Source organism: Engystomops pustulosus, chromosome 4 (genome assembly GCF_040894005.1).
Source record: "Engystomops pustulosus chromosome 4, aEngPut4.maternal, whole genome shotgun sequence".
NCBI classification, from domain to species: domain Eukaryota; kingdom Metazoa; phylum Chordata; class Amphibia; order Anura; family Leptodactylidae; genus Engystomops; species Engystomops pustulosus.
This window is the reverse complement of record NC_092414.1, coordinates 34,699,808-34,711,832: the sequence shown is the minus strand read 5'-3', so window position 1 is coordinate 34,711,832 and position 12,025 is coordinate 34,699,808. Positions and strand designations below refer to the sequence as shown.

Here is a 12,025-nt window from a genome sequence, read left to right as displayed (position 1 = left end):
AGAGTGGATCCTGCCAGATGGAGCACACACCAGTTTGCCAGTGTGATTGGTTTACAATCCTTCATCCTGGTGGTAGATGTCCTTTAATTTATTAATGGCCCAACTTCAGGGGAGTATAGTAGTACCACTTCAAAAGCCCCTATCTTCTGTTCTATAGTACCTAGAAGCAATTTTTACATCGTACTAAAGATAAGAATCTTGTTGTTCAGATCCCATGAAGCTTACGGTTCTGTGTACTGGGCATATGTGTAGAAGGCAGAAGTAGATCTTTATCTGCAGCTTGCAATTCCAACTATGTCTTTAGCTGTCTCTAGCTCTGATTCTATAGCTCTCAAAGCCATAAGCTTGGGATGTGAAAGATGAGAACCTTATATAGTATATTATATTATAGTTGTGTTTAGCAATCACATTGATTAGGCATTCCCATCCCCCCATCCTTCATTTAGTAATGCAGCAGAGACCCCATATTTGAGGAGCAGTGCACAATACTACTATATGTGTTGGTACTATCCAGTACTATTTCTCTTATCCTGGGATATACAGGAGTATTTATTTCTTCTCTTTATTAATAAAAGCTTCTTAAGGTACAGGCATTACAGAATAATTATTCATGGCACAATCCATAGATGGAAGCGTTTCAGCCCGTATGGATTGTGCCATGAATATTTATTCCTTGATGCCTGTACCTTAAGAAGCTTTTATTAATAAAGAGAAGAAATACATATTTTATACCACACTGGTTGTTGCTGGACATCAGTTTTTTTTCGCTATACAGGTGGTCCCCTACTTAAGAACACCTGACTTACATACGACCCCTAGTTACAAATGGGCCTCTGGATGTTGGCAATTTACTGTACTTTAGTCTACAATAATCAGCTATAACAGTTATCAGAGGTGTCTGTAATGAAGATTTATTGTTAATCCTGGTTCTATTGACAATCCAACATTTTTAAAATCCAATTGTCACAGAGACCAAAAAAAATTTGTCTGGGGGTTACAATGATAAAGTATACAGTTCCGACTTACATACAAATTCAACTTAAGAACAAACCTACAGTCCCTATCTTGTATGTAACCCGGGGACTGCCTGTAAAAGTCTCTCCTGGGTCTCGGGAGTGCACGTGCATACAGACTTGTGGAGGGAGTAAGTGCGGAGGTGGCTTTCTTTTGGATTTTGAATTTTAAAACACATGAAGTTTGCGCTTAATGCAAACATTCATTCATTAACGCAAAATAAATTAGCTCAAAATGATACAATACAATACATTGGGCCACATTTACTTACCCGTCCAGAGGAGTTAACAGAAAGTGCAGTGTCCGTCTATAAGATGGTGCGCCCCCGATATCCTGCTTGTGTCGCTTCCCCGCTCAGGTCCGCCGGAGTTCACCTTCTTCTTCCTGATGCATGTAAGTGCTTGATCTTGCAACACAATTTGAAAGTTAAATCCCACGCTCAGTCCAAATCAGTCGGATGGTCTAACGGCCAGTCCTCAGATTTCTGTCACATGAAAGCCGGCAAAATCCGATCGCATGCAACACAATCCCCCATTAAGTACCTGTCACAGCCGTGCAAGACCCTTAGTAAATAAGCCACATAATCACTAATAATTTGATTATTTAGAATTTGTGCCGTTATTCATCACATAAATTAATTTAATAAATTAACATATCACACTCATTGGATACTGTCAGTTCTCCAAATAATAATGCCCAGTTGTCAATCTTTTCAGAAATTTTTTTAAGGTAACGTTTCAAGGAAATAAGCTCCAGTCGTCTTATTTTGGGGTTGATTACATAGTTTCACTTACTTAGACATACACGTGACAACAAAACCAGAACTAAGCCAGAATGCCCATATATCGTACAGCTGTGTATTTCATCACAAAAACGTCTTGGCCAGAAAAGGATGTGCGGGGCGGTATTTACACAATCTGCAGATAACTTCAGACTCTGCTTAGTGTTCTCTGAGAATTGTTCACTGGCAAGTCATCCAGTGCTGGAGACCAGGACCTCACAATGTCCGCCCGGGTTATCTGCACCATTGTGGTTCTACTTTATCTTATGAGTGTTCTAAAGGCTTCCTGCCCTGGAGGTAAATACAATGGTTTTAAGCATGTGTGTGGGTGGATAGATAGATAGATAGTTATATAGATAGATAGATAGGAGATAGATAGTTAGATAGATAGATAGATAGATAGGAGATAGATAGATAGATAGATAGATAGAAAGATAGATAGATAGATAGATAGATAGATAGATAGGAGATAGATAGATAGATAGATAGATAGGAGATAGATAGATAGATAGATAGATAGATAGATAGATAGATAGATAGATACATGGATATGTGATAGATAGATAGATAGATAGATAGATAGATAGATAGATAGATAGATAGATATGAGATAGATACATACATAGATATGAGATAGATAGATAGATAGATAGATAGATAGATAGGGGATAGATAGATAGATAGATAGATAGATAGATAGATAGATAGATAGATAGATAGATAGGTAGATAGATAGATAGATAGATAGATAGATAGATAGATAGATAGATACATGGATATGTGATAGATAGATAGATAGATAGATATATAGATAGATAGATATGAGATAGATACATACATACATAGATATGAGATAGATAGATAGATAGATATGAGATAGATAGATAGATAGATAGATAGATAGATGGATGGATAGATAGATAGATAGATAGATAGATAGATAGATAGGAGATAGATAGATAGATAGATAGATAGATAGATAGGGGATAGATAGATAGATAGATAGATAGATAGATAGATAGATAGATGGATAGATAGATAGATAGATAGATGATATATAGATAGATAGATAGATAGATAGATAGATAGATAGATAGATGGATAGATAGATAGATAGATAGATGATATATAGATAGATAGATAGATAGATAGATAGATAGATAGATAGATAGATGGATAGATTGATAGATAGATGGAAAGATAGATAGATAGATAGATAGATAGATGATATATAGATAGATAGATAGATAGATAGATAGATAGATAGATAGGAGATAGATAGATAGATAGATAGATAGATAGATAGATAGATAGATAGATAGATAGACCTCCTTGCAGCTCTTTGAACCATGGACTATGTTAAAGTATTTATAGGGATCTGTAATTTTAATGTTAACTTTAAGCAATTTTGTAATTCACTTTAGGCAAGAATGTATTTTCTTTTTTTCTTGGAACAAAAATTCCATTTTTGAGCGCACTCATAATATTTGAGCTCACACATTGACGCACTTTTGCCTTTTGGCGTGTTGCTTCTACATTGTGATAGGAGACAGATAGATAACTTCGGGTTAGAAACTCGTCTACAGATGGCTATGCAAGGAAGAAAAAAATCTGACTGTCATCCATTAGCTCATGGGTCTCCGTAATATTCACTACATAAAAAGGTGACATACTCCGTGCCCTACTAAATATTTTTCTAGAAATGACTATACATTTTTGAATACATAAGATAGATAGATAGATGGATAGACCGACTGTAAAATATAATGGAAATAGAAATGTAGGCATAAAGAAAGACTACGGGGGTCATTTATCTTATTTCCTTCTTCTCTGCGCTCTTTTTGCGCCTGTTGGGAGTCTATTTTTTGCACCTCATTTGTCTTTGTCGTTTTGGCTCTTTGTCAAATGCAGATTTTTTATGCCTTATTAGGCGCAGTTTTTAAAAGACACAAATCATATCATTGCCTTTCCTAAGCATGGCCAGGACTGGCGTGTTATTGTACAATTATTTGCGCCCATATAGGCACTATAGTGTAATAAATCCGGGGCAAACATGTGGAAAGAGGCACAATGTAATGACAAATAGGGCAAATTGAGGTATAACATTACAAAAAAAGCGCAAAATAGGCGCAAAACAGCCATTACGCAGCAAAAAAGCACAAAAACACCAACGGAAGAAAAAGATAAACGACCCCCAATAAGATGTACTTAGATAAACTGAAGACAGATTGATCAATAGATGATAGAACAAATCTGTCTCTTAAGATTGCAGTAAATTACTCGTAATGTATTTACATACATTGTATATGCCTACTGTATACAGTGTTTTTGTTCCTTTTTCTGGTGGTTTTCCTGTATGTTTATCATCGCCCACATGTTACCGCATCTGTTTATCTAACACTGATTTGCATAGATACAAGTCCACAGTAAACTTGATTTGCATAATTAAAATGATAGTCCAGCACTCTGTACCCATCGCTAAATATGGAAGAGAACTGTGTATGAGATAGATGATAAATTATAGATACCGTATATACTCGAGTATAAGCCGACCCAAGCATAAGCCGGGGCCCCTAATTTTACAACAAAAACCTGGTAAAACCTATAATTTTTTTTACCCGAGTATAAGCCGCGTTTGGGTTTTCAGCAAGTTTGTGCTGAAAAACTAGGCTTATACTCGAGTATATATGGTAATTGATAGATGATAAATATCATTAGAATGTCATAGCTAATGTAATGTGGGGGAAAAGAAATGTTACACTGATATGAAATAATAAACCTACATTTGTTATTCTCTGGAGTGCTGCTACTTCTTATCATTTGGAGGATCTGTAATCTTGGACCTGGCTGCATCTTCAGGCACCCACCAAACGTCTTTATATTCTTCTATTAAGATAGACAGGCAGGAAAGGAAATATAATTCAGAGGATAATCCCCCAAAGAGGGGAAGTCTCCGGGACCATCTGTAATGATCTATATTGGTCTTGCCTTCAGTTTATCTCGCAGTCTTCAGTATCAGTTTATAATCTATCTCTGTCTATATTGATCCCATCTATTTATGAAGAATGGGTAGTACTTCAAGGTTCCAAAAAACGAAGGCATATGTTACATCTGTGCCTACGTCATTCGGCTGAAGATGTCTTGATAATGTCAGTTTGTTTTGTTCTTGCCTGTTTCTGTTGTGTATTCCTTTCCCTGACAGCCTTGATGGAATTGCACCACTCCCGTCTGTCTCCTGCAAAACCTTCTCCGGATCTCCAAGAGTTAACCTGATCAGTACTCTTTGCCTGCTGTAGTTTAATAGTTAGCTAGCTCCTGTTCACTGCCTTTAGCATTCTGATATCTCTGATCCTTTGCTTGTATTCTCAGTATCCATTTTGCCTTATGATTTTGTACTGCATTTGTCCTCTTAGCTTTGCCCTGATTTTGGTAACCATGCTTCTCTGTTTGTTTGTCTCTGTCTCTTTGCTTGGAGTTTGGTGAAGGAAGGGAAGGTTAACTCAATGTCTACACACCACCTTGGGTAGGCCGGACAAGTAGGTAGGGAAACTGGGTAGGGGGAAGTCCACTCCCTCTGTCTGGGTCTCCAGTCCATTCCCAGACCCTGCATAACAATATATGTTTATTATAATTGTGAATAGAAAAGGATTCACCTTCACATTTGGGAGCTTGAATGTCTGCCTGTTTATGTTTTATATGTAGATACACACAGAAATCTATATACTTTCCTAGATTATTTATAGGATTTATACTATAGATACTAAATAGATTGTTATGTGAAAGGAAAATACAAAGGTAGATCATAGAACAAAATCTACCATCAATATCAAGTATGATAAACCAGAGACACTTACTCATAGATCCGGGCACTGTGACTATAGTAAGCTTCTTATATTTGTTATCAAATGCCTCCTTTTATAATTATGCTAATGAGTCAGAAGAGCATTAACAGAACACCTCTGTTGCTGCAGCTTCACAGGCTGTGACACTGTGCAGGAGCACTTCGCAGGAGCGAAATTTCCTCTGTTTCAGTGAGATTACATCAGGCAAAGTAGGAAATGCTAAGGGAGCAGAAGGGGAGAGTGAGACAGTGTAATAGCCTATGAAGCTACAGCACGCAGTTGCTCAGGTACCACCCCCAGGAGCCCTTCTGGTACATTAGCATAATTGTAAAAGTTGATTTTAGAAAAAAAGGATGTTATGGATAACAAATATAAGACAATTACTACAGTCATAGTGCCTGGATCTATGAGTAAGTGTCCCTGGTTCATCATGCTTGATTTGGAAGGTAGAGTTCCTTTAAGATCACAACTTCACTACCTGAACCCACAGAACCCCTTTCCTTCTTACCAACTACCCCCAGGAGCAACTCTTACTGATAACATAGTAATATGAGCTAAACCTATAAATGAATGGCTGCCCATATATAACTCAGACTCCCATCCTCATGTATTTATTAGAGATTATGAAGAACATTGTATAGAGGTATGTGCATTAGTGGTTCTGGCCCGCATACCTTTCCCAGCTGTGTTTAGTAAGTGCTTATGTCTCTGTTTACACTGTCCTATACTACATACCATATCTAGCTTACCATATCTGCTAGCTAGGGACATGTGTATGTGATATACAGAGCTATGCTTTTACACTTTAGCCCAAATTTGGTTGAGGATTTCAGTTTCTCATGGAACCAAATGTAATATAAGTATAGGGGTTCTCTAGATAGAGACATATAGGATATATACAAAAATAAAGCTGTTCATCATTATACACACATATATCTGGACATGGCCAACCGAGAGGTAAGGAGGACACATCCACTAAATTCCTATATTTGATACTAGGCTGTACGGGCATGTCCATTACCACTCTCCAGACATCTGGTTGGGATTATAGAGTTTATGTCTATGACACATAATTACATGAATTCCATGTTTTCATTTCCCAGTGTGTTGATAAACCCGCGTCTTACCAGAAGATGAGATTTCTTCCCCATATGGGATGCAGATGGATCTAACTTCTCTTTGAATTCCTTCCTATGAGTAACCACATGTAGTCACACGTATAGAAGGCCTAATGATATAACCAAACCAACAGTGGATTTTGCAATGTTTTATCTACAAAGGATGTACACTATTACATTAGGCAAGAGCATTACTGGCAAACAAAAAAAGTGGAATTTTTATAATTTTCTGTTATTTCAATTTTCCATTCAAATTCTAAACTTACAGACTGCAATAATAATAATAGGAGAATACATGCAAAAAGACAAGGAGCACAACATCTGATAACAATGTAATACTTACAAATATATATATATATATATATATATATATATATATATATATATGTGTAATTATATTGGTAAAATTATATATATATATATTGTCATGGATGCTCCGTGGTGCCCCTCCGTGTGCCTCAGCATCCACGTACCCGTCCTCCTTCCTGCTTCCCATCCGGCAGCCATGCGCGCTTCCCCGTCTCCTAGGGCGTGGGCCTGTGGCTTCAGTAGATTTAAAGGGTCAACGCACCGCTGATTGGTGCAGGCCATACCAGGATATGGTTAAAAGCCGGCCTCTCCCAGCATTACCAGCCGGATCTCCGTGCTCTATGCCGTTGAAAAAGCTTGTGTCCTTGCCTAGTGCGTGTTTATTGATTTCCTGTTGTTCCTGACCGGTTCTGTTCCTGTATACACTCCTTTGCTGCCGTCCCAGACCTTCTGCTCTGCCTTTGAAGTTGATCCTCTGCTGCCTGTCTCGACCACTTGCATGTCCCCGACTACGATTCTATGTCACTGTACTTCGCTTTGGCTGCCACCGCTGACAAAGTCGCACCTGTGAAACGACATGGCGGTAACACTCCGCAGCAAGTCAAACCCACTTTGTGGCGGGCTCTGACGCTCCCCTGGAGCCTGACATATATATGTATATATACATATACGTGTGTGTAATAATTAAAGTTCTAGGCTTACAGACTGCAATAATAGGATAATACATGCAAAATGACATGGAGCACAACATATGATTACAATATAATTGTGTGTTATAACCTACCTTGCAACCTGACTCCTGAATCCTTTGTGTAATCCAAGGGGTTGGGCTTTGGTTTGAATGCATTGTACAACACAACATGTAACTTGTCTGTGCTGCAGACTGCTCAGCTCTCAGCCCCCACCTTTGTGCTCCTGTACAGCTCCTCCCTCCACAGCCTGGTGAGCTGATCAGTGGGGGAGGGAGAAGCTGTACAGGAGTACAAAGGTTGGGGCTGAGAGCTGAGCAGTCTGCAGCACAAACAAGTTACATGTTGTGTTGTACAATGCATTCAAACCAAAGCCCAACCCCTTGGACTACACAAAGGATTCAGGAGTCAGGGTGCAAGGTAGGTTATAACACACAATTATATTGTAATCATATGTTGTGCTCCATGTCATTTTGCATGTATTATCCTATTATTGCAGTCTGTGTTGTATTTTGCAGTCATGTGTTGTATTTTGAAATGCATCCAAAGCAGAGCCCAACCCCTAGGACTACACAGAGGATTCTGTCAGTGTGCAAGTTATAACCCACAATTATATTATAATGCAAATGCTTAGAGAAAGCAGAATCGCAGATGTGAAATGCAGGTGTAAAGGGTTTCTGTAACCTGTCTTTTGTGAAAATGAGGTGACAGATTACAAAAACATGTCTACCTTCTTCTTTTACATTGCATTGACTCATTGGGGGAGATTTATCAAGCTGCCTAAGAGTAAGAATGTGTTTAGTTGCCTATGGCAACCAATTTCAGCTAAGCTTTCATTTTACCACTGCTCATGGATATTTTAAAGGGGAGCTTAAATTGGTTGCCATGGGTAACTAAGCACATTCTTACTCTTAAGCAGCTTGATAAATCTCGCCCATTTATTTCAGTTTGGATCTTTCTGGGTGAGGTACCATGTGGTAACTCTGCAGCGGTAACACAGTTACTGCTGACCAATCAGAACTGAGCAGTGAGACTTTAGTACCATTTTGGCTCACTTCACCCCCATTTCCTTTGCATTGCTTACGTGCAGTCTCAGAGTCTGGGACAGGCAGGTAAGTCAGGGTAGGCGGCGGAGACGCAAGGTCAGGGTCAAGTCCGGGATCACAACAAGAGAGCAAAACAGGAACACAAGGGATGCAGGGAGGAAGCTTTCTCAGAGGCATATAGCACAAAGATCCGGAGGGGGTTGATCGAAGCAGCCAGCTTCTATGGAATACCCACAAGTGGCGAGTGGCAATCACCGGTGCGCTGGCCCTTTAAATATTCGAGAGCCGGCGCGTGTGTGCCCCAGGGAGTGGGGACACGTGCACCAACTAGACATGGAGGAAGCAGGAGCGTGGAGAGGTAAGTGAGGGCCGCCATGGAGAGGGACACTGGTGACAAAAGGTACCCAGAACCAGGTACTTTACAACATTTTGTTTTTCAGTGGAAAAGCAAGAAAAGTGGGCAAGGTGTTTTTTACAGTATGTCCTCTGTGTAAAATCTCCCCCACAGAGATAGTACACACTCCACTATACCTAATGAGTAACTGAACATTAGACATTGCTCTCAACAGAATGGGTTTTCTATACTATACATCCCCTTTAACACCAATATTAATGTCAATGTATTTTTTTTCCAGTAGTGCCTCCAAGGGGTAGACAAATCCGCACTGATTGTAATTCTTCAAGACTTAACAAAGACGCTCAGAAGCATCTGGAGTCGATCATCACTACCAGGGTTGTGCCTGCCTTGTATTCTGTGGTGTTCTTCTTGGGTCTCCCAACCAATGGTGTAGCTTTGTGGGTACTTTCCAAAGCTAAGAAGATGCCTTCTACCATTTTATTAATCAACCTGGCCATTGCAGACTTGATGTTCATGTTGGCTTTACCTTTCAAGATAACTTATTATTTCATGGAAAATAACTGGATTTTCGGTGAACCCCTCTGTCGGATAGTGACTGCTGTATTTTATGGGAACATGTACTGCTCAGTGTTGTTTCTCACGGGCATCAGTATTGATCGTTACATTGGATTAGTTCACCCATTTTGTTCAAAAAGTCTCAGAGATTGGAGACTCTACACAGGAGCCTCTATTGGTATCTGGATTATGGGTGTGGCCGCCGTGTCTGGATTTACGATGGTTCCCCAGACAAAATGTTTCATCGACCCACACAGAGTCACTTGCCATGACATCTGGGCACACTGCCAGGGCTATGACTGGTACACCCTTTATTTTCTGGGACTTTTTATCATGGTTTTTGCCGTTCCACTGCTCATCATTTTATTTTGCTACTTGCGGATTTTCGTGACATTGGCCAAGAAAAGAGAATCTTACAGACGTGTGATTGGACTCTTATCATTGGTGCTCCTCACATTCATCCTGTGCTTTACACCCAGCAATATTTTACTTGTACTTCATTACTTGGAGACAAGCTGGGAGAGACACAACCAACTATACATCTGGTATATGCTGGCATTGTGTTTGACGTCACTAAACAGCTGTATTGACCCTTTTATCTATTATTATGTTTCTAGTGACTTCTGGACATTGGTAAAGGAAACACTGTGTATCCACAGGGCAGGAAACAGTACATCGTCACAAAGCACTAAGAAAACCAAGCTCACGTCATCGTCAGAGAGAGAGATGTTAACTTCCGGGGTCTAGCATGGTAATGCTGATCATACAGGGCAAATGAGGATTGGTCAATCCAGTTGACTTTGTAGGGTTCATCCAACCATCTGTGGTCCACCTGATTTGTGTTTGTAGTAGAGGTTTGGCGCTTTGTCATAATTTACTACAGAGTGACCCTTAGGGTATATCTGTAGTATCATCAAATCTTTCAAAGAAATCCCCACTTTCCCATGTAAATAGGTACAAGCATGAAAGTGATCAGGGCTGGGCTTGGTTGGTGTCCCAAGTAGAACCTTCTATTGCCCTAGTCAGTAAACTTGGAAAGTTCATCTGGAACAAAGCACCTTATGTAATGGTAGTCAATGACCCTAAATATTTAAACTGACAGAACAGGGATACATGTAGCATAATATTTAGATATACAGGCAGTCCCCGGGTTACGTACAAGATAGGTTTGTTCTTAAGTTGAATTTGTATGTAAGTTGAAAATTGTATATTTTATAATTGTAGCTGTAGACAAAAAAATTTTTTTTTGCCCCAGTGATAATTGGAGTTTCAAATTCTTTTGCTGTAATGGGACCAAGGATTATCAATAAAGCTTCATTACAGACACCTAACAGCTGATCAGTGCAGTCTGGGACAATAAGGGGGAACTACCGAGCTTAGTTTTGTTAGTGTTTTAAACCGCAGCATCGCGGTTTAAAACACTTTTTAAACTTTATGGCCGAAGCTGCTTCGGCGCAGGGAGGTACGCGCTCGGCGCACCATGCGCGCGACCGAGCACGCGGCTACATAGGAAGTGAATGAGAGCCGCGGGCACGGTCGCGCGCATGGTGCGCCGAGCGCGTACCTCCCTGCGCCTAAGCTCCGGCACCAGCTCGCCCTGAGCTGGTGCTTGGTAGTTCCCCCTTATACCTGCCACTACAAGTGGTAGGTTTCCTTCTAGCATCCAGAGAGCTTCACCAGAGGTCACAGTGGGCAGAGGGGTCTGTCTTTAACTAGGGGTCGTCTGTAAGTCGGGTGTCCTTTAGTAGGGGACGGCCTGTATTCATATCTCCGTTTTTTTCACATCCCTTTTTTCCTATTTTTTTAATGCACTAGATTCCCAATTCAAGTATTATGGGTCAATGAAAAAATCCTGACGGAGATTTGTCTGTTTTCCTACTGATTCATTGCTATAAGCTAGAAATGACCTTAATCATCCAAAAATTGATAACTATGGATGGAAAAAGAGCAATAAAAACAAATACTGAAAAAAAATCTAATGAAAAACTCAAAAAATGAAAAATCCAAGAAAATTGCCAGTTACTGACCACTTTTGTGATGCTAATGTGAAAGGTACATGAAGGCAGAGGCGGCACTTATCAAGAGCCCATCATGTGTCACTTTAACATACAAAGAGACCAATAACTATAAATGACACCTTTAAGTGAGGGGCCTAGTACAGATTTTCAGGCCCAGGAGCTTCTACATAAAGGGTTACATGTGGCACTCTAGTTAATATTCCTGTATAACTTCCTATTTAAAGTTTTTTTTTCTTGGCCAAACATGTTAATGATAGTTTATTGTTATTTTGTGACACTCAGCACCCCCATGACA

General features: G+C 39.7%; 1 protein-coding gene across 2 annotated transcripts; it reads left to right on the top strand.

Moving 5' to 3' along the window:
• The first annotated feature begins 1,928 nt into the window (after positions 1-1,928).
• Positions 1,929-11,124, top strand: LOC140128928 (proteinase-activated receptor 4-like). 2 transcript variants are annotated; one of them, XM_072150614.1, is made up of 2 exons: positions 1,929-2,092; positions 9,438-11,124. In XM_072150614.1, the coding sequence occupies exons 1-2, from the start codon at positions 2,017-2,019 to the stop codon at positions 10,457-10,459; spliced, it is 1,098 nt and encodes a 365-aa protein (XP_072006715.1). In that variant the 5' UTR covers positions 1,929-2,016; the 3' UTR covers positions 10,460-11,124. The 2 variants fall into 2 exon arrangements, with proteins under 2 accessions (XP_072006715.1, XP_072006714.1); XM_072150613.1 differs by having other exon boundaries at positions 9,435-11,123.
• Positions 11,125-12,025: the final 901 nt, after the last annotated feature.

Bases quoted from the DNA above. Each gene is read 5' to 3' on its own strand.
- LOC140128928 (XM_072150613.1), top strand. From the start codon at position 2,017: ATGTCCGCCCGGGTTATCTGCACCATTGTGGTTCTACTTTATCTTATG. The intron at 2,093-9,434 runs GTAAATACAATG...TTTTTTTTCCAG, and splicing joins AAAGGCTTCCTGCCCTGGAG to TAGTGCCTCCAAGGGGTAGA.